This window comes from Hetaerina americana, unplaced genomic scaffold, assembly GCF_022747635.1.
Source record: "Hetaerina americana unplaced genomic scaffold, ioHetAmer1.1.p SCAF_5, whole genome shotgun sequence".
In the NCBI taxonomy this organism is placed as follows: domain Eukaryota; kingdom Metazoa; phylum Arthropoda; class Insecta; order Odonata; family Calopterygidae; genus Hetaerina; species Hetaerina americana.
Window position 1 is genome coordinate 579,041 of NW_027287095.1, and position 22,940 is coordinate 601,980.

A 22,940-nucleotide genomic window follows, 5' to 3' on the forward strand; every position below is an offset into this window, starting at 1 on the left:
GCTACACCTACAGATACTTAGTAAAAAGTGTAACATGCTACAGATATGGAAAAAACAGTAGCTGCTACAATAGAATGCTACTTGTAGCTAAATTACCCAACCCTGAGTCTCATTTACCCAATATATCTCACCACATGAAATAATGATCATTATACATACAAACCTGAGTACCAAATTACCTCATGTACCATGAAAGTTCCAGAGGCTAATCTGGTGAACACAATGTTTGTTGAAAAAAATAGGTGATCCTATATTTCTTTCAGCATTAGTACTTAATTCTTTTCCCAGCAATTAGGTTTAGCAATAAAGTATAAAATAGTGGGAATATTAATTCGTCGAAAAAATGAGAAACTATTAAGTTATTTGTTTTAATTTGTGGGCATAATAACTGTATGCCTAAATATTTCTTTATCAGAATATATTGAGGTCTTCTGCAGGGCCGTATCAAAGAAGCTAGAGACCGCTCTAATCTATTTTACAAAGCATACATTACTTTCCATGCACAACCATCCTTTAACATAGCTGTATATGTGAGTTTGATGTTCTTGTTATCCCATTTAGACATTTTCATGATTAGTTTCTACTCTTCAAAGATGGCTGGATGATAAGACGGCATCAAGAGGTTAATTTGTAAGCATAAAGTAGGACAATTATTCTCTGGTTAGAAGTATCGGTCTCTGGGTGTGGAGTAAGTGGGACCATACAAGTGACTTTGAACCATGAGGTGAAATAATTCCTTAATCACACAGTTGTGCTAAAATATAAAACTTAGTTAGCTGACTGTATTGAGAATTAATAATTCAACCAAGCACAAAGTTCCATAACCAAATGTTTGAATCAAAATGATATATCTGATAGTAACAAGCCTGGACTGAAAAATTAATAGACTTTCTTCTATATATTTTAAAAGCAGAATTACAAGCAATTATGTGTGCATAAATAATGAAGGCATAATGAAGAAGAAAATGAAATTTTTGGAAATTGAATTTGTAAAACAGCTAATTTAAATTCTCTTTTATAATACTTGAATTAAATTTTCTTGTGAATTCCAGGTTGAGTTTGATGACTCATTTACAACTACATATCTTTGGGACATTGGATTTGTCTAATACAAATCCATATCATTTCAATAAAAATTGAATTTCAATTGTTTCAACTTTCTCTTTTTATCTTTTTCAACACCCAAAGGTTGATACTTGTGGGTTCCTAGAGGTTGCAAAGCTACTTCTGAAGGGTGAGGGCTTCAGAAATGATGGCAGTTTAATTAAGCCGTGGCTTGAGGTAAAGTCATGGAAGAATCAAAAAAACATGAAAACCTCCAGAGGTCTCCCAAGGGTCTTTTGGTTTCATAAAAACACATTAAAAACATAATTTTGGGGAGATATTTTGTAGCATTTGTAGCTGAAGAAGTTAATCAAAGTCTCATATTACACACAGTCATAATTGTGAAATTCTTCATTGCCAATCCATTCTATATATACCATCAAAGAAATAGGCAAGATATTACAAACACTTGGCCACATTTTTGACAAGGAAAGCCCCTTGTGTTAATTTATTCCTGTTCGACAAAGGAAAGTCAAACCCCTGAGTACTCTCTTGTTTACTTTCTCTCACAAATGAAATCCCTGATACAAGCATTTCCACCCCACCCTGCAGGACATGTTCCTAATGACAAAATAGGAGGTTCCATCTCAAAGAGTGAGGCCTTGGGCCCATATGTTGCCCTCACGCCCCTTTAAGAAGGCTCTGGTTCTAGATTTATATTATCAACTAGACACCTCTAAAGATCATCACCCAAATACAAGACACAAATGCCATCTTCATCTCTCCAAGAGTTCAGGTGCCATACAAAAAAATTGCAAGGAAAAAGATGATGTGACTAAGATAAAAACTCAGGTCCTTCTTATTACCAAATGAAAGCTCTCTTGCTTAACTACTTTGCCAAAGTTGGCCAAGTAGCTCAGATATAGAGTAACTAATCATTAACTGAAAGGAATCAGGTTTAATTCCTAATTTTTCATTGACTTTTTCAGTGTAATTTGTACTTTCACTCTACTTCAGGTACATTTTATCCATAGCATCATGAGGCATAATAGAGATAATAACACCACAAGGGTTCAAATTTTCTTCAGTTTACTGGGTTCAAATTTCAACTTTAGTCAAATTTATTCCTTTGGTCCCATGGGATTTGATTCTCTTAAACTTTGGAATTTGTAGAATAGCTCATCAATAATTGATGAAAAAATCATATTCACGTGCTTTAAGGAATAAAGAGAAATTTTTATATCACAGGGATTTTAATATATGGATAAAAAGTATGGAAATAACAATTTTAATAGATATAACTTCTGAGAAATATTAGGTATTTACAATTCATGACAATAACAATGCAAAGTGGAATGAGGAAATTGGTAAAAAGTGATGGAAACATTCATATTAGCATGCCCATAAATTTCTAAAATACAGGAATAATTTCATTTGCAACATATTAGAGTTGGTGTTGCCAAGTCTAATGGTTAATGAGTTACTTAATCTAGGATAAACAATCTCACATCTATGAGTTTTCTATGGATAGGATTGAAATTTATGATATATTCAATTCAACTATCACAAATTAATGGTTCGATGTATACTTGGAGTTAGTTTGCAACAGAACAGCATGCTGTAACTGATTTTTACTTGTTATATGAATTGAAAAATACCGAAAGTGCTGTTATTTCATAATAATAATCATTGTGAAATTTTTACAGGAGCCGTAAAATTATAATTAAGTTAGTAAGAAAGCAATGGTAATAATAAAACTGGAAACTATTTTCTTTTTGAAATATTGCATTCTGTTAAGTATTGCTTACAGACTGAAAAGAGAATTTATTTCTAAAGAAATCTAGCTTATGCAATAATTTGAATATTAATAAATATTACTACTTAGAACTTAAAAATGAGGGTATCAATGCTGTCAATCACAATTTGTAGAAAATATGTTAGTTCTATAACTGCTGTTGTTATGTATATAGATGAAAAATATTTAACATACTGGAAATCAGTTTGGTCAATGTGACCGATATAGTTTCAAGGTTGCAGCTAGAATTGAATCACATGCAAGAGTTTAGTATCCCTTTATATATTCAAATCATTCATCAAGGAATTAGAATTCATGTTGGATAAATTATCTCAGTAGTTTTTTAGTTTCTTAGCCAATTTGATATATGCCTATGAAATAGAAAGAAATTTAAAACCCTGGCTTTATTTATTTTTTTTGAAGAAATGTTTTACTAAGGATTAACATGGATTTCTTGGCTTGGGTCATCACATAGGTATTTCTAGAATCACATCTTAAGAGAGCTAACTCTCATACTTAGTGATATGCCAAAGTTTTAAATACAGCACGAAACAAAGATAAATATGTACCAAAATTATATAAATGAGATTATTATTTAATCCGGTTGAGTCTGCTGGAGTATTTAGATGATGTTGATATTTGGTGTTGTATTTTATTTCCACAATCTTGATTACGAGCAGATTTAGTTATAAAATTTAGCGATTCACTGATTTGGAAGAATAGATTTTAAGCATGTTAGTTAAATAAAAGTATACATGTTAATTTTTAAATGATAATTTTAGTGACCATAGTTAAAATATCAAATAACTGCAATTATCTTTCATTGCTGGTATGCCCTGGCAAAATCTTAACTGTGATGCACTCTGAAGAAACCTATGACAAAATTAACTATTAAATTCCAAAAGTAGTTTTGTGCGTTTATAATTTTTATTATTTATAAAAATCATAAATGGAATTATTTACAGCAACCAAATAAATGGCATAAAAATAATAATTTAAGTATTTTAGTGTTTTTGAACATGGAAGATCTATTAATGACCATTTTTATATGCAACAGCATCAGTGCTCTCATAGCTTCCCGTTGTGTGACTTTTATTGTTAATGGAAGAACATGATAACATGTGTTTCATACATACCCTGAACTTCCATCAATGGCTTCCAAAGTATCAGGCTGCATTACATTTTAATTCGCCATACTCCTTAGGTAACATTTTGAAGATAGTAAATTGACTGTTTGCCCTAATGCATTATTTTTATTTGCACGTATATCAAGTTATTTTGTGACATTTTTTAATTATAGTTTTGTACCAATAAATTCAAGTGCTCTTGGCCAAACTCAGCTCTGAATTTTCTAAAAATAAAATAACACTGTGAGGGAGAATCAAAGGGCATACAAGCATACTTTTATCATTTTTAGTAGGTGTTATTATTTGCTTAAATTATGGTGTATTTTATTGCTATGGTAGAGTTTCAACAGTGATTGAGGAGCACAACATAGTTCACTGCCTAAAGTTGAGCCATTGAAATTTTATCCTCAGGGAATTAGGTAATTATGCAAAGAGCTGCTTTATTATTTGGGAAGTATAAGATGGAAAAAATAAGGTATTTAAAATGTACTGAATTTGTTCAAGAGTTATTACAATGTGTCTTTTAATGTGTAGCAGGCTGCAATTAAAGCCTTGGAGATCTTAGGTTTGAATACGGAGTTGGCAACATGTTTACTTCTGAGGACATGAAAACACTTTTCAAATTGTTCTAATGTAACATGCAGCTGTGTTCTTGAGTTTCATTACAAAATATCTTGAACCTTACCGATATAAAATTTAAGAAAGATATCCACCTCTTTTCAACACCACATCATTTCTCATTTTCATACTTTATAACTACTATGTAGGCAATTTTAGTTGGCCGTAGTTGCCCATTTGGAAACGAAGAGCATCAGCCATACATTTTACAACATGCATAGTTAACACCAAAATGGAACTAAAAAGCTGCCATTTCAGGTGACTGGCAGAAAAATAAACTCATGTAATGAAAATTGGTACTTATATCAAGTATCAAATTAAAGCACACATCAATTACAGCTTGGCCCCATCATTACACTTCATGTTTTAAAGAATGTTGGTTGGTCATTTAACCATAAATCATTTACTTAAAAAAATGATATGACATACTCTGCATTTTTAGTTGTTATCTTCATAGTGGAGCTGCCAAATCAAAGCACTTTCCATAATATCACGAAAACATCTTCTTTCACCTGCAGAGTATTCATCTTCACCCTTTGTTCAAGATAAGAACATTCCTTGTCCCCACCCTAGGTTACTGACTTTACAAAAATCACTGAAATTAATCTCTAAAATTGGGATTGGACATGACTTTTAGTTTTTAAAATCTGATAATTTTTTAAACAGTAGGCAAATTTTTATGATGTACATTCCTCACGATTCTAAAAGAGCAAAATTTCTTCCTTGTTAACAGCATGCAGAATGTCTACATTTTAGCATGGTTTTTGATTGGGTGGGGTAAGTGAGACTCTATGACCAAAATCCACTATCACACTGATGGCTTTGATCATATTTTGTGGTCCACTTCTCAAAAACCAAAACAAAGAAACTATATTACTTTTGAGAACATTTAAAATGTTCGTCTCTCCAAGAGCCTATAAACTAGTCTTATTTCCACTCATTAAAAACCCAACAGTGGAAATGATAGCATTTACACTCACTCATTCAAGCAATTCATTACTCACACATTCAGTTTTCAGTGTACACAAAACCTGCATCTGAGTTTGGCACTTACTTATTTTCCCTTAATGTTCAGGTTGCTCAAAATAATAGAGTTGAATCCCTAAATTGCTCCTCTTCACCTGCTAGAGAAAATGCAGGTTCTAGAAGGGGCACTAGACATCTAGTATTGCTGAGGAATTGAAAGGCATTTTAATGGTAACATATCCTCATTTCGACATTCCATTGCCAACTATTAAAGATTTTGAATTTTGAATTGAGGCAAAAATTAAAAGGGTGTGATTAGCAAACGGTATCAGGTTTGGTTGGAGCTCAGAGAGTAAAATAAAGATAGTCATCTTTCAAGGTTACCCCCTTTAGTAAGAAGAGAAAGACTTGAGGTCATCACCATTATGGTGCTTTGAATAAGAAGGTTCACGGGTTTTCAACCCATAACCTTCAGATTACTGACAGGGCCACTTGGCACTATCATAAACTTCTCACTCAAAGCCACCACCACCACCATTTTTGAGTCCAGGTTTCATTTCAGGTGGGACTTGTCTTCGAAAGCAGTCATCCAAAAAGTGAGCCATGGAACGGTATAGGTGTCGACGCACACCTGTCAAACCATGACTCTCATCTGGATACACCTGAAAAGAAACATAAAATCATTAAATTCTTGAATGTGCTAATTCCTTTGCCTAAAACAGATAATTTATGTGTTTTCTGTAAACAATCACAACATACGTGTGTGGTGTATGTTCATCTGTTTGCTTGTGTACTGGTAAGAAAATAATTTTTTCCATCTATTACCCAACAGGCATGACATTTAGCTTTAAATCCCCCATTTGATGTGGTCATGGCCACAACAGTTTATCCCTTCATTCCAACATTATGGAGGCCAAAAGATCTGAACCACTTCTAAAGAATTATCAACGCAAAATTTAAATCCCAGTTCTTTTTTATTTTTCATTCAATGATCATTCTCTTATGCCCAGATAATTCTTCTTTCAAGTATACAAAGTGTGAGGTATTTCAAGAACTCAGAATCATCAATAAGAGGAAGGAGAACAGGGCAAATGATTACTCAGTTTAGGTTTAGGAAGGGGAGAGACATATGTGTTGCCATAGAAGTAATGAGGTCACTTATAGAGAGGAACATTGACTAAAATCAGGATGAATTTGTTTTGTAAATTTCGAGGAGGCATTTGATGGAGTTAATTAGTTAGAATCAATAAATGTATTGAAGAAAACATGAGTAGTTTGGAAGTACAGGTGATGTGGAGAAGTATGGATGAGGTGAAATGGACAGAAACTAAAAAAAAATAATCAAGTGCTTGGCCTGGTGTGGGAGCTGGGGGGATTGTTGGCAGTAATCCAAAAGAAGAAAGAAAGGTAGATGCAGAGCATCTCGAGGGGTGATGGGCTGTTGAAGAGTGTAATAGAGGGGAGACCATTTGGGAAGTAAGGAAGAGGAATGAATAGGATAGGCATGTTGGATGGAATATAGGGAAGGAGGAAGTAATTATTATGAAGTAATCTAGCGGTTGAGGTAGGTTTTGGATGCACATAACTACAAAATAAATATTTTGTGACTCCTAACAAAACACAATCCAGCAACCTACTCTCCATCCTACTCTCCTTCTACCATCAAGTCCCTCTTCATCTCCGTATACTTCCTTCCTCCCTTCATACCATCCAACATCTCTATCCTGTTCCTTTCCTTTCCTCATTTGCCTAACATTCTCCCCTCTATTACATCCCACTGCCAATAAATATGCCCTTCATCCATTTTTCCTCCCTCCTTATGGTTTCTCCCAACCTTCCTCTCCTCGCCCACCATTCCTAGTACTTCCTCATTTGTTTTCCTTTTGGTCCATTTCAACTTCTCCGCACACACATTTCAAAAGCCTCCAATTTGGGAGGAAGTAAGTATGTATGGAAATGAACAACAGTTGATTGCAACATTAGAATTCAGGTTGTGATTGGCTGGAACAGATAAAGAAATTGATTGGTGTACGGCCTTTTCCCATTCAAAATTTAACTTAGATGGTAAAATACCAATAATAATATATTCCAACTTTTGCATATTATTTATGCAGTAATCATGTGTGGTAAGAATAAAGATTCTATGCAAATAATGTCAAATACCACTGTCACTGGGCTGCTTACCACTTCACATGAAAATGCTGTGGCAAGCATTCTGTAACCTGGTTGCAGTTTTACCATAAGGTAGAGCTATACTTTTTGTGTTTGAGGAAAGAAAGCATCTTTGGGTTTAATTACTAGAAAACATTAACCATTATCCAATCACATCATTTATGAAAAATATGACAAATTTCTATTGTATGTTGATATTTCAAAGAGCATTGGGAAACCTGGAAATGGAATTTAGACATTTTCTGTATTCATAATACTGATCAATCCTTCATCTACTCATATCAATAATGTTTATTGACACTGCTTGTTCATTAATTTTGAAATATTGATATGAGTTGACCATGTTATGCATGTTGAGATTTGCTGCATCAGAAAAATGCCTCCCTTTCTAATCTTCCACAACCCCAGACTTGAGTCTTCTCCACCTCTTTGCCCTTATTAAAAGACACCCAAGTCTTTATTTTTCCTATGCCATCTTGGGTGTCCTAGGAAGCATGGGAAGTGTATGAGTTTGTATATGCCCTTGAAAGAGCCACATTAAATTTTGCTCAGGATTTTGGCAAAGTTGGTGGGGGAATTGGAGCTGATGCAGCTAACCACTAAGGAAAGTACGATTGAGGGACTGCTGCCATCAGCATAGCCACATTACTGATGAAGTGTCATAATACTTTTTTGATGATCTTATTTAATAATACAAAGCATATTTACTTTTTGAGTAATTTCACCAACAAAAAATACTTTGCAGGCTGAACCTAATCACCTTATCTGTAGGTAGCACTCAGTAGTCTGGGTCACAAAAACTATGGAAAAAAGTTTAATTTTTGATGGAGGATCCATGCTGCTTCTGGGAATTACCATCATGTAGGTGTGTTGATGGAAAACTACCATCATGGATCCTTCATCAGATAGACATCGCGGAAGCCTACAGATTAAATGTAATTTTTGTTTCTCTTAAACAAAGATTCATTTAGTAGGTTTTTCTGTACCTTGAGTTCAATTTTAAAATTATTTTTACCGGCAATCAAAGGAATTGGGATGTTGTGAGGAAGGTATGAGATGTAGATAACCTCTGAGGGAGGGGGGGCATGATTTCAAATATGAGAAAAAATGAATTTATGACATTTTTCTTAAAAATACAATTGAAAAATTGTATTAAAGCTTTGAAAATAGTTAAACTAATTTCAAAGGCTGCAACACAACCTGTAGTAGATCATTTTCTGGTGAGGAGAATGAAAGTATTAAGACATTTTAGGAACAATATTTTTTTGCTATATATATATATATATACATATATATATATATATATATATATATATATATATATATATATATATATATATATATATATATATATATGTCGCTAATAAGGTGACAAAAGAAATAATTTTCCAATAGGTTATATTTGGGATGTAAGCTCCACATTAAGGAACATTGCTCCAAACTAAACTGTATTACAATGAGCACCTTAAATGATGCATGGAGCACTTCCTTAATTGGCAACTATGGCCATTTCAATAACATTCTTGGATTTGAAGACCTTTCCTTTTGCATATTGGAAATTCTTTACACTAGTACTGATGCTATTCCAAATTTACTGTACAATAACCATCTGAACATTAGCAACTATGGCCATTTCAATAACATTCTTGGATTTGAAGACCTTTCCTTTTGCATATTGGAAATTCTTTACACTAGTACTGATGCTATTCCAAATTTACTGTACAATAACCGTCTGATGCTATATATTTAAATAAGATTGCTTGAATCATGTATTGTAAATCATGATGAAGATTTCACTATCTTTTGATAAATAATTCAACTTGGAACTATTTGAATTATTGGAAAACTTTCACAGTGTACGATTATTCAAATTTAAAAGCATTATTGGAAACTTCAGATAATGCATGTATCTCCAATTGAATGGATGAATATTTCACAGATTAAATTTTTAAAAGCACTTCTTATATATAGCTCTATTTTTAAGTTTCATACTTCCCACCAAAGTTTGCAATAAAGATAGGGAAGGAGAACATTTGAGGTCCCAACCTCCATGCTCCCAGGGGTCAAGAGGTCTACCACCTAGTCCTCAAAGCTTAAGCACCCTACTACAACATGCTAGATAAAGTTTTGTAGGAATCAAGAAAGGCCAGCATGTTCTCCCCTCTTGGATTTACGCTCCTATTTCTACACATTCCGTTTATGGTTATCCTACCTCTAGGTGGTGGCATTGCATGGAGCTATATTGAGGGACCCTTAAATCAAATAATGTAAAATGTATGTGATTGCCTTAATGATATTAAATAGAATAACGAGTTTAAGTATGAATCAAAGATCTGATGTGCTTGTAGATCTGGTTTTATACTTTTAAAAAATATTTGTTTCCTTATATACTTTATTTTCCTTATAATATGCATTTACCCTTTTTAGATACCACTACGAAATATTTTAGTGATATAACCAATCTCCAGACAAATTCATTCCATTATATACCAATTCTCACTGTCTCCATTTAATTTCACTAGAACAGGACTTTTTGCGCAGGGGTAAATTATCTCAAGGTTTTACAGTACATTGCTTGAACAAGTCCTTTACTACTCCTTATTAGGAGAAAAGAGGATTTGGATGGTGTGCACCCACATACACATTTATTGATGGCTCCCTGGGGGTTATGCAGCTGATGAATTATAAAGTAGGAGACTATACTAAATTCTACATGCCAAAAATGGAATTTCCCATTTACCTGCTGTCTGAAGAGCACCCCTTTTGCTGTGAGCGCTCTGGCTAGTGCCATACTTTGCTGCAAGTGCACATTGTCATCAGCAGTCCCATGTACCACGTAGAACATTTTATCCCGGAAATGCTCTGCTCTCCTGGTCACATCTGCTTCTTCATATCCTTTGTAATTTCCTGTCACATTAGGAAGTCCCATATACCTCTCTGCATATGCTGAATCTGGTGTGCCAATAGAAAAATCAACATATATTTGAAAAAATCTATGAACTGATTTCCAATCTATTAATAATCATTACTATTGTAATGGATGTAATGAGTGATATTTTGTGTTCTTATTGAGCTCGTAAAAGCATCGGTGAATTAAAGAAACAAGAAGTTACATAATTTATTTTAAACTTCAAATAATTTGCAGTTGTAAAAAAAAATATGCACAATCTTCTCTTTTTATTAAAGTTTTATATTCCCTTGACTAACTTTTGTGAACAATGGTTCATGTGTGCTAAATAATTACATTTTTTTGATAGCTATATAATATTGTTCTTACTAGTAAATTGGAGCTGTGTTGCCCAAAACTCAATAGTAACATTATAGCAATATACTGTGAAACTCAGGATGCATATGCATTTAATTTCAATGCCTGGTCTAAGTAGGAGTGAAAGTTCACTCCTAATAGTTAAATAAAAAATTGATACTACCAACCTCGAAAAGATAATAAAAGTATAATTTTTTACTTTAAATTTTTTCTTTAAAAATACACTTTTAAAGATGAAAAAGGGTACAGAGGATGTTGATATATTCTATTTTTAATCATATTTTGGGCACAAAATCACCTAAAATCTATACTTGCTAGCCAATGATAAAAATAGGTATAATACTTTTATTAATATGCAAAGAAATTAAGAAAAAACAAATAACTGGAACAAATTAGAATCATGTTTGTAATGTTTCAATCATTGAGTTAATGTCCTTTGCTTGATATTTTTGTCAACATTGCCAATTAATGCCAAACCTAGGTACTTACTGAACATTGCCTATTAGGGTAGAAAATATGTATGCTTGACCATAAAATATTAACGCCCCTTAATGATATATACATTTTTATGCAGATGCTCAATCGCTAGCAATATCAAATGATCTCTGTTGGTGCAATTTGTAGGTCTTGTTATAACAGAATAGTTTTACATTTAAAATATAGAACAATAAACTGTAACTTGGGAAGTATATTTTACACATAAATTATTGTTCAATAAATAATACCATAATGAATTGTTTCAGGGAGGATGGGGAGGAAGCTTCACTATCCATTAAAAAAGGAATATTATCTTTCCTTTGGTACTTTCCTAATATCAATTTGGTATTTCCTAACTTACGCACTGAGATGATTATGGAGCCAGTCCATTTTGAAAACTATATTCAATTATGCACTTAATAATTTGGTAGAGAGCAACGGTGTATTTTTGGGAATAGCTTTACATTATAGGCATATTTCATCTACATTATTCATCTGAGATAAATGTAAAATACATTCAGTCCTCAGTGCTAATATAATAATAATTGTAATTCTAATACAATAGTAATTTTTCCCTAGATAGTTCAACAGCACCACCATCAGCACTGATGACACACATTTTTTGCCTCCTTGTAAACTACCACAACCAATCACTACTTGCACCAAAGTTCTCGGTACACAAGTATTTGGCAAATCTTTATGATGCATCTTGTTTGTCAGTGCCACATATTCCTACAATCTGTGAAGGATTTCATTGGGAAGTGAGCATTCAATGCTACCCTATGCATCTGGGTGGGGACTGGATCAAAGGCTCTAGAGTAAAATCCCACAATTGGCCAGGGTGTGAACAAACAGGGATTTTAATAAGACTAAAGCAACTTCCCAAGCATGAAACCATTAGTTTTCATGCAATACCAATGCCTGAATAAGTGACATTAGGGTTGCTGGGAAACACATTACTAACCAGACTCAGCTAAAGTGATTCCAATAGCACATAATTAAAAATTGATTCATTACCATATAACTTCCAATTAGTAACTGGTGCCACTGAAATGCCACACCGGAAAACTCCTTGGCCAGGACGAGATAGAGCCATCGCTGCAACAAAACCCCCATAACTCCATCCCCAAACAGCTACACGCCGGCCATCCACAAAGTGAAGTGAATCTCGCAGGTACCTTGAAGAAAAATAATTACATGCTGAAATTTCTGTTCCTATTTCTGGAGGTTATATTGTGTTTTGAGGAGTAATAACTTCTTAACTTAAATTTTAAAGGCAATCACAGTGGACTTATTTTTCATGTTCATTGGCAATTTATTATAAGAAGTGAGGTTGCATGATACAGGTCTTTCTTCAATATAGTGAGTGGTTGATTTTTCATGTGCACATTCTCCCTTCCACGTGTCAAGTGGTCATGTGAGGTGGACTTAGGTAAAATCAAGCATGGATTCTTTCTTACAAGTAAACTGCAATGAAGGATGTACGGGATGTATATGCATGGCAGGGTCATTAAGTTCAGTTCCTTAAATAGTGGCCTTCCTGAGGTCCTCATTGGAGCATTCACCATTGCTTTTACAGACCTTTTTTGCATGGAAAATGCCTTAATTGTTGCACTGAAATATTTGCGCATAGGGAAGAACAGACTCTCCATAAGTCTCCTGTATCATATACCCCTAAGTGCAGTTCTCATTATGTGATGCGTCGCAGTCGGCATTCCTAATCCACGGATCGACATACCCCATATGCCCTGCTCCGCACCCTCAGTTTTGAAGTTTTTTCTGTGGTGCCATAGAATTTTTTAAATATACATGGTTGCCTTAGGCCCCTTAGATAATGAGTCTTCCTAATTGTTCCATTTCGGCTGCATGAAAAAGCACTCTATAAGGAAGATAAATCCATCAAGTCTGTCGTTAGGAGATAAGCATAAGTTCTTTGCATTTACGCTTTGTCCTCAGGTTCTGTTTGTCTTTATCGCTTGATTGGATCTACCTATCTGATTTCCCTGGAACCATTCATGTATCATTCTTTCTTTTTGTTTTGTCATAACAGTGACGAGTGCAAAAAGCCTCCCCACCATCTACAGTCACAGTTGTTAGATTCATATCAAATTATATTTTTGCACAATAAATTATGCAAATAAAATATCTATGATCACTATTTATTCAACAGCTCATGTATGTTCACAGAATTAATGATCTTGATGTAATTGGATTAATAAAAAAATAACATAGAATCAAGGTTATAGTTTCTGTTGAATGATGAAGTTTTACTAATTATTTCCTGCCTATTATCTGGGATATTTTAGTTAAATGTCTCTTTACTCTATCCCATATTTTTTACTATACTTTCACAAATAATAAAAAGTTTGAAAATTATGAGATCGTAAAAGCTCTAGTTTCTTATTACATAGATGTAACAATAACTAATCTGCCATCATTTGAAACATACTAATGACCAAAATGAGAATTAAGCCTTAGTGTTCGGCTATCCTACAAATTTAATGTCATTAACATTTAACATTATTATATGCACACTTCAAAATTGTTTTTGTGAACAACTTACTCGGTTACTTCCAGCTGGTCTTCAACTTCTACAGAGCCAAGTCGGTGGTAGACTTCATGAACGAGACGAAGTCCTTGGCCACCAGAACCCCGACCATCAATTTGTGCAACTATAATGTCCCGACTACTTGCAAGGTAAGCACTCCAATCCAGTCGCCATCGCTCCGTAACTAGCTGGGTTCCAGGACCACCATAACTATTGAAAAAGTTCATTTAATTTTTATTAGAATTCATTTTATTCATTTCTTTTTGTAAATTCTAAGTGAGAATGATATTATTATCATGGAATATTTCTCTTTTCAACTGTATTAAATAAATGCAAAAGGAGTTGAAGCCTTTTGTATGCTCTTAAATATGAATATAAAACTTAATGTGACATAATTTAATGTTACGCATTACAAGAGAAGTAGTTTAGTAAATCAAAAAACATTAATACTTAAATATATAGGGTAAGTATTAAATTTTAATTGTAAAAATATGATTTTTAAAGACAAGATATTTCCTACATCATTTTGTTCTGAATTTAATATCAAATCAATCAAAGTTTTCTCTAGATTGCATACTAAGGAATAACGTGTGGCATATTTTACTTAGGCAAGTTCATCAAATTTTCTTCTATTTCAATTTTTAAGAAAAGCATGCGATGTATACACAGTACAGTGAAGCAAGCAAATTAAAAAAATACATGCTCCCTTTATTTCAAGGAACCTTGTTCTAGGACAAATGATTTTTATTATAATTCATAATTTTTCAAATCTTCCATTCTTAAAACCACAGATATTTGAATCACAGCAGGTTGAATATCCATATTTTGAGTACACGAAATGTGATGGTTAATATATCACATCTTAAGTGAATTATATGCTCATGCGTGCCTAATTTACCACAAAAGTAGGCCACAACTTCATGTGAATCACAGATTCAAAGCATAAATTAATATTCACCAATCATTGCACTGCCACTCATGAACTGAAGCATATGGTTGACCTCTGCTCCAATCAATTTTTTAACTTTTACCATTGTGGTTAATTTCTTCTTTAAAATAGCTAAGTCCAGAGTCTTCCATTTTTTCCAACATAATCACTACTGTCATTATCTCTTCCTTTTTCATTTATAATCTTCCCAATCAAATTTTTAAATATGATGTAATGTTAATTAATATCATTCTTAGCTATATCACTCTAACTGCCCTGAGTTGCTCTTGTTTATCAGTTTCAGATTACCTATCATCATGACCCACCCAGACACACTTACTTCTCCATCTTCCTAGATTATTACTGGCCAAAAATTTGCTTTTCTTCTGCCTTTCCTCTTCACTGACTTCCCTTCATTTCTGTAAATATTTAGGCATTGCTTGATATTTTTTAACCTTGTTTCTTAAGTTTGTACCTAAGTATACATCTCTTATTGTACATGTATGCCCAGCTATATTTAACACTCTAAATTGGCAACTCTGTTGTGCGTGAAAATTTTCTAATTAAATAAAAACTAATGAGAAAACTGGAAAAAATGCCAGAAACCCTATTAAGCACCTTGCTCCAGTTACTTCCTTCATGCAAAAAGGGACAGGTACAACCTTAGGATGGGCTGTCTTACTGCTTCATGATGTTTTGCCAGCAGTCCATGAAGTGTGGACAGTGATCATAAAAAAAGAACTCTATTGTTCAACCTCCAGCTTGGGTTCCTCAGGCCTTCCACACAGTCATTTTGCAGGTTCAGTAATACTAAAGCATTTGTAATGCTATATAAACAGCAAGTACACTTAGAAACTTAGCAACATGGGGAGCCCTATCTTTGGAAATACTTAAAATGTAAAGTTTGTGAAACCTTAAAAAAATATTATTCAAAGGATATTCTTCAGTATACTGTCAAATCAATATGTGACTGGGAAACTTTGAACAACTACATTTAGCAATCTTTCCACTCAAAGAATCGCCATTGAAAAATAATGAATTAGAAAACTATGTCAATGCAACAATTTCATTTCATCATTTACCTTGGCCGGGATTCGAACCCGGATCTCTCAATATCCAGTCGAGTGCTTTAGCCAGTTACGCTATTGAGGCATCCTTTTAAAATCTGAAATTTTGTTGCATTGAAATGCACATTAGCGGATGACTGTGTTAATTGTTACTGTTGTGGCACCTCCGCAGTTTTTTTGAAAAAAAAGAAACCTATGTGTTCAAGAAATGTGATTACCAAGAACAATGATCTAAGACATTGTGGTATAATTGAATAAGAATGAAAATGATTGTGGTAGAAGGAAGTTGAGGAAAACTTCCATTGATATTTACAATTAGTGTGACTCACACATGTTGTTGTTTCTTTGCACTGTACTTACACTTGAACAACGAGAGGATACCGAGTAATTTCATCCTCCCTGAGGCCTGGAGGTAAGTGCAGTCGCACTTGTGCATGGTAGCCACCAGAAATTTGCACTGGAAATGTTTTCACTTGGGGGAGAGCCAGGCGAGAGAGCCTCTGCTGGAGTTTGGCATTGTCCTGAAGTAAGGAGAGAAGCACGGGTCGCCCAACTTCCCCCAATGCACCACCCATTCCTCCACTCTCCTCGCTGTCTTCTTCCTCCAGTGCTGAACACCCTCCTTCTCCTCCGTAAAGTCCATGCTGCCCCGTACTTAGTGTGGCTGGCCTTCGAGTTGCATAGAGGTGTGATGTGGGAACACCTGGACCTAAACACTCAAGAACAAAGAACGCCAAACCAGGACTGAAGAGTGCTGTGTGATAGAGACATGGCTTCCATGTTGGAGACACTGGTGTCTGCTGATTTTTTTTTTTGGAGTTTCCATGAGGTGGAGTGGAGGTGATTGGGGCTGGCTTTGGGATGGAATTCATGCCATCATCTTCCTCCTCACCATCTTCACCATCTTCATCATCCTCTTCATCATCTTCATCTCCATCATCCATCTCATCTTCATCTGCCAGCTCAACACAGGTGAGACATTCTGGTGCAGAGTTACTGCTGCTTCCAATCCTTGACGCACTTACCCTATAAAGGTGTTGCTCTCCCGGATGACCTTCAGGGACTGCTAGATAGTATCTGTAATTTGTGAGAAAGCGGAAACAGTCAGTCAGTATAACATTAATTTTTGGAATTTATATAAATTTTTTAATGGGCACATAGTTAGGGGTGATGCTATTTATGTGCTATAATATCTTAAATCCCATTCCTAACCCAATGACTACTCTTTTCATTTTCTGTAATTTTAACCATTTATGTGAACCACACGGATTTTCAAAAAATTACTCAAAATTCTTGCATAACACACATAGGTAATCATGACTGAGCATCCTTTTACAGGCAATTTTCACTTTTTACTGTTGCTCAAGGTACGTTCCTCCTCACTGTAATGTTCCATATTTTTCTTCCTGACAAATATTGAACATTCTTAAAACAGAATAAACATAAAGATATTATGTACACAATAATTACACAATGGCTCCATATATGTTTATTGCACTAGTGCTGGTTTCCCTGAAAACTGTATCCCGACATAATTTAGGGATACTTGGACTTGGGGATAAGAAAAGTTTCACAGCAAATTGAGTAGTTGTAGTATTCTACTACTTTCATGCTGGCAGGAGGATTTGAAGTATTTTATAGTAAAATCACCATAGAGAAAAGGGCAATTCAATAAAAATAGTGTGAAGGTTGGTTAATTGCATTAATCAGTATTGGTATTGATCACTTGTTCCCCAAGAGAACTCTGTTCTTGGGATTGAAGCGTACATTGGTAAACATCTTATATTCTACACTTTTCCATTGTAATCCTCCTTCATACAATCATACTTTTCTTTTCTTTTGCTCTCACCTTCACCTCTCCCCTCCCCTTGCAATCATTTGGAGCATACTCTGGCACCTTTCTTTGGTTTAAGTAATTGATCCAGTGAGGAAATTTTTTTCCCCAATTCTGATTATTAATGGAAAAGTAATTAAAATTCTTGCTGAATATTTGGAAATATTTTGAAGAGGCTGTAATTATTTACCCTCCAGGAAAATTATTTCATTGGAATAATCTGCTGAAAATACTTTCTTTTTTTTTCAAGAACAAGATTAGGGTACATTTTTAAGAGAATAAATATGCAATTTACGTATTTTAATATAATTTTTAAAAATGTTCCAATGACTTCATTATTACCTTATAATATTACATTTTATCACCTGAGTCAATTAGCTGTTCAACTGTCTGTATTAAATAGTATGCTTTGAATTCTACCTAAGAAATCAGTGTTTGGTAGCTGATGGTTCAGCCAACAGTAGTATGAGATAAATAGTCAATGCAGATTACTTAGTTCCCTATGGTCATATGGACTATCGGTGATTTGTGGCAAGAAAAATTTTTTTTCCTACTTCTGATTGGGACCCGATATTGCATCGGTGGCAGCCATTGCAAGTTGAAACACATTCAGTTCCTCTATGGAAATGATGAAGGTAACACAACATGAACAGTATGCTGCATTGAAATTTAGTTTTTCATTGAAAACTCATCATCTGAGGCATAGGCACTGCTACAGGATATTCATGGATAGTTTCTTCTTTCCAATGGCACAAATAGAAGATGGTTTACATTTTTGAAACAAGGGAGATATTCAATTTCAAAGGAAGGTAGGCTCAGAGTCTAGGCTACGTCCAGTCACTGCTCTTGCAGAGGAAAACATTAACCCCGTTGCTGCCATTTATAGAGATCAATGGACAATGCCCAGAGCACTATAGAAAATATTGAAATTTACATTGAGTGCGACTCACATGTTGATAATAGAAAAATCGCACAAGAAACGTAAACATACACGGTGAGTTTCAAGACTGTTCACAACTAAGCAATGCGACATTTCCTCGCAGGTTTTTTTCACAGTTGAAGTAGATATTATGCGAAGAAGAAGAGTTCCTTTCATAGGCTATTATCACAAATGAAACTTGGCCACATTATTTTGATCCTAATAGATAACAGCAAGGCTCGGTATGGAAATCTCTGGCATCATCAAAACCAAAACAGTCAATGTGGTGACTTCTGCTGGCAAAGATGTTAATATTATTCCTCAGTATTCATGGATTGGTGTGTCAGCATATCATACCAACACAAAATTGTAAACAGAACATACTACAAGAATGTTCTGTAAGACATTCTACAAGGCCATAACAATCACAAAAGAACACATTACAAAGCAAATGACTGGATGCTGTACCTCAATAATGCATGGCTATATAAATGTTGTTGCGGAATATACCATTAAAATAAATGTCAAGTGTGTTCTACACCCTCCTTATAGTTCGACTTAGACTTATGTGACATTTTCCTATTCCTCTGTGTGAGGAAACACTTTCATGGAAAGTGATTTTCATCGTCAGGAGGAGTGAATATGTTTTAACTTGCAACAACTGCCACTGATGCAATATTGAAATCATATAAATAAAAATTGTACCACATATACAAAACATATACACAATATGATGTAAAATTAAACTTTTCCAAAATAAATTATGGTAATAAAAAATGTTGCAAACTCTTTATTGAACATTTCTTGTAAAAGTGGAAATTCAAGTTAGGTTACTTAACAAGTTCTTTTCATAAAAAAACCCTATTAAATATCTGAAATAGCCAAATGCTATGGTAATCCTCTAAAAGCTTGTAATTTCTGGGTTGACTTTATGGAACTTATTCATTATGGAAAGAAAAAATGCAGCTTTGATTCAACTTAAGTATTTAATCTTGCACCCAGGGTTTCTATACATTGTATCATCATCACTGGATGATGTTAGCTTGCATTAAAACCCAGGCCATAAGATTAATAAATTAAATGGAATCAACAAAGCTATATTTTTTTCTTTCCTCTAAAGTCTGTTTATTAATTGAAACATTTTACCATATTTAAAATTTATTGTGAACACCGTTAGTCTATGATAAAAAAAAACCATGAACATAGTAATCAACCCGAAGGTTGGTTTGGTAGGTGATGGTAGAGTTCACCCAGTACTAAGCCCGACGGTATGTGAAATTCACACATTAGGGTAGGGGCGCCAGTTCCTTTCCCTGTGCTGATCCCGAAGAATCACATAGCTTGGGTGGAGCTGCAGGTACCCAGAGTGTCTTGCCCGGGGAAACAAAACCGGGACCCTCCAGTCAGTAGTCCAACTATCTACCCCCTGGGCTACCACGACCCACAGTCTATGATAATATTTATTAATTCTATTCCAACTGTAAGTGAATTTGCTAAATTTTCTCAAATATCTATGAGAATATTATTAAGAGATCTGATTTTCACATAGTATAACAATAATCTTTGGAAAAATAATTCTATTTAAAAAATAAAGAAATTTGTAAATAACATACAAAATCAACCCCAAACAATGAAAAAAAAATCATAATGCATATTGAAGACATGTGATATAAAACATATAATTTCTTCCAATAGTGTCCCAATTGGTAGTGCTTAAATGCTATTTAATTTAAAAATAAACTCACACAAGGTCATCTGTGTGATCCCAGGCCAATATACGTCGTACATCATAGCGGCCATGAGTGAGGGGTATGGAGCGCCGCCTTGGAACGCTAACCAAGGTGATGTGGGTAAAATATCCTGCAGAACCATCTCGGACAGGGGCCAACGCCACATATGATGAGCCATCTGAGGAGAAGATGGGTGCTGCAGAGGAAGAAGAGGTGGTGATGGTTGCTGCATAGGCACCAGATTCTTGAGCAAGATCACCGCTTGCAGCTCCCACATGGGTCTCCACCCAGCCTCGCCCCTCCCCTGATACTCTCTGTGTCTGGAGAAAAAGAACAAGTGATGAGTGCAATGATAATTTTTTCAATTATAACTTTTATTTTTCGCCACATCAATTTAGTAGTCATAAAAAGAAGCACTTGTTTCAAAAAATGAGGCTGGGGTGGTGGGTTAGGAAATGGAAGGTACACACATTAAATGGACTGGCAAGGAAGGAGTATCAGTAGGCTGTTGAGACTATCATGAGTGAGGGGAAGAAGTTGAGTAATATCAAAGAAAAATGGAAATAAAAGGACACTGAAAGCTGAAAAAGAAACTATAGGAATTGCTTATGGGGAAAGGACAAGGAATCCATGGCTCATGGATGAGATGATTAGAAAGATAGATGAGAAAAGGAAATGGAAGAATGTAAACACAGAGTTAGGTAAAATGAAGTACAAAGGGCTAAATAATAAATTGAGACGGGCAACAAATAAAGCAAAAGAAGCATGGTGGAAGACGCAGTGCCAGGATATGGAAAGTTTTCAGAGGTGCCTAACCATTTAAAAAATGAGACATAAATTTCATTACTCAAGAAGATTTTTATGCTCATATTTCTATTTCATATTGTTTAATGCAGAGCAAGTTGAAGGGATAGTGTTGGGATTTTGGATGACTAGAAAATATCACAGTTGAGGAGTGTTGATGCTATGATTTACGCTAGCCTGGAGGAAAGCAGAATCCTAGAATGTATACAAACCATCAAGGCATAACTGTTCCATCACTTCTCATTACAGAGTAAATTATCTGTAAAAGTAAAAATAATCTGGCAAATGGCTAGGATACCTAATACCACGATAGATGCTCAGTATCAAACATGCCAAACCTAAACAATGGAAAGATCACTTTAAATAAGAGCACCAAGCAAAATGATGATAAGCTGAACACTGGGGAAAGGAAATTTAATGAATGATTAGAATATGATTTTGGATTATCACACTGCCACAGATTTACTTTGCAGATAATAATAAAGTCCTACATTTTGTGAGGATAGGTCTAGAAAATAGCAAGGAAACACCCAAAGAATTAGCATAAGCGACAACCCTGGGGCAATCCTAGAATACTCTCAGATATGTGCAAAATATGCTCAGGAGTTCAGATAGATGGAAAGGTTCTCTCTACCAGGAAAGTTGCATCAGGGAACTAGGAGAGAAGTCTTACAATGAGGAAGGGCGAAAATGAAGTGCATATTTCAGACTCTGCAAAAAGGGTATTTGTTTCCAAAATGGCCTCATTGTTTCAATTAAATTTCCTTCCTTACAGCCATTTATTCATATTGGGGAACAAGTAGTAATCCATAGGAGCATAATCTGAAAAATTGGGAGGATGGGAAAAAAATTGGAACCATAACCCCATTAACCTTGCAGCCACAACTGCAGAGGAGGGAGCTGGTGCATTGCCAGGACGGTAAAAGACTTTTTTATAGGCCAACTGTTGAAATTTTTCTTCCAGATCAGCATTCAAAAAGACCAGTAACAGTGCATAATTTTTAATTATTTTCACAATATCCAATGTAAGCTATTCCTTACAAATCCCAGAAAAAGACACCATAGCTGTATAAATGGTCTTTGACTTCTTTGGCCCAGACTTATTTGCAGTTTTTGGTCAACTGCAGGTAATCAAGACACCAATATTGCAGTAGGCTTTACATGGCCAAATTCTCATGCAAAATATTATGTACCCATTCAATTGAGATGCCGACAGCATTAAATATCCCATGTAACTTTATTTCCCAATCATCTATTTCCAGTTCATTGATTTTATCAATGATTTCTAGAGTAGGGACTTCAACAGGGTGTCCAGAACATTCGGCATCACTTGTGTCCATACAGCCATGCCAAAAATGTTGCAAATGGGTATTAACCATTCCTATTGAAAAGGAAAATCCACCATGATGTTTATGAAGTTTCTCTTTAGTCTTCTGAAAAATTTAGTGCATTAGCATTGGACCATTCATTTTTCTAAAGCATTTTGGGTGAAAAAGTTATCAATACAGAATCATCTCACAGTATATAAGAGCAAGTATAATAGATTCAACTGAAGCAAAGAAGCCAATTTAGTACAGATATGTATTCTCAATGGATGGAAGCTGATGGACGAAAAGATCGCTTCAATTGTTACCTCCTCAAAGTAA

At 34.6% G+C, this 22,940-nt stretch overlaps 1 protein-coding gene across 3 annotated transcripts in view; it reads right to left on the reverse strand.

Moving 5' to 3' along the window:
• Positions 1 to 2,325: 2,325 nt before the first annotated feature.
• The window catches only part of Dpp10 (Dipeptidyl peptidase 10), a 227,024-nt gene continuing 206,409 nt past the window's right edge, over positions 2,326 to 22,940 (reverse strand). For all 3 annotated transcript variants that reach the window (XM_071591693.1, XM_071591692.1, XM_071591691.1), the window contains exons 10-15: positions 20,506 to 20,810; positions 16,368 to 17,084; positions 14,028 to 14,222; positions 12,482 to 12,642; positions 10,463 to 10,674; positions 2,326 to 6,212 (exon numbers count right to left, since the gene is read on the reverse strand). In XM_071591693.1, the coding sequence (XP_071447794.1) occupies positions 6,063 to 6,212; positions 10,463 to 10,674; positions 12,482 to 12,642; positions 14,028 to 14,222; positions 16,368 to 17,084; positions 20,506 to 20,810 (1,740 nt within the window). In that variant the 3' untranslated portion in view covers positions 2,326 to 6,062. The remainder of the gene's footprint in view (positions 6,213 to 10,462; positions 10,675 to 12,481; positions 12,643 to 14,027; positions 14,223 to 16,367; positions 17,085 to 20,505; positions 20,811 to 22,940) is intronic.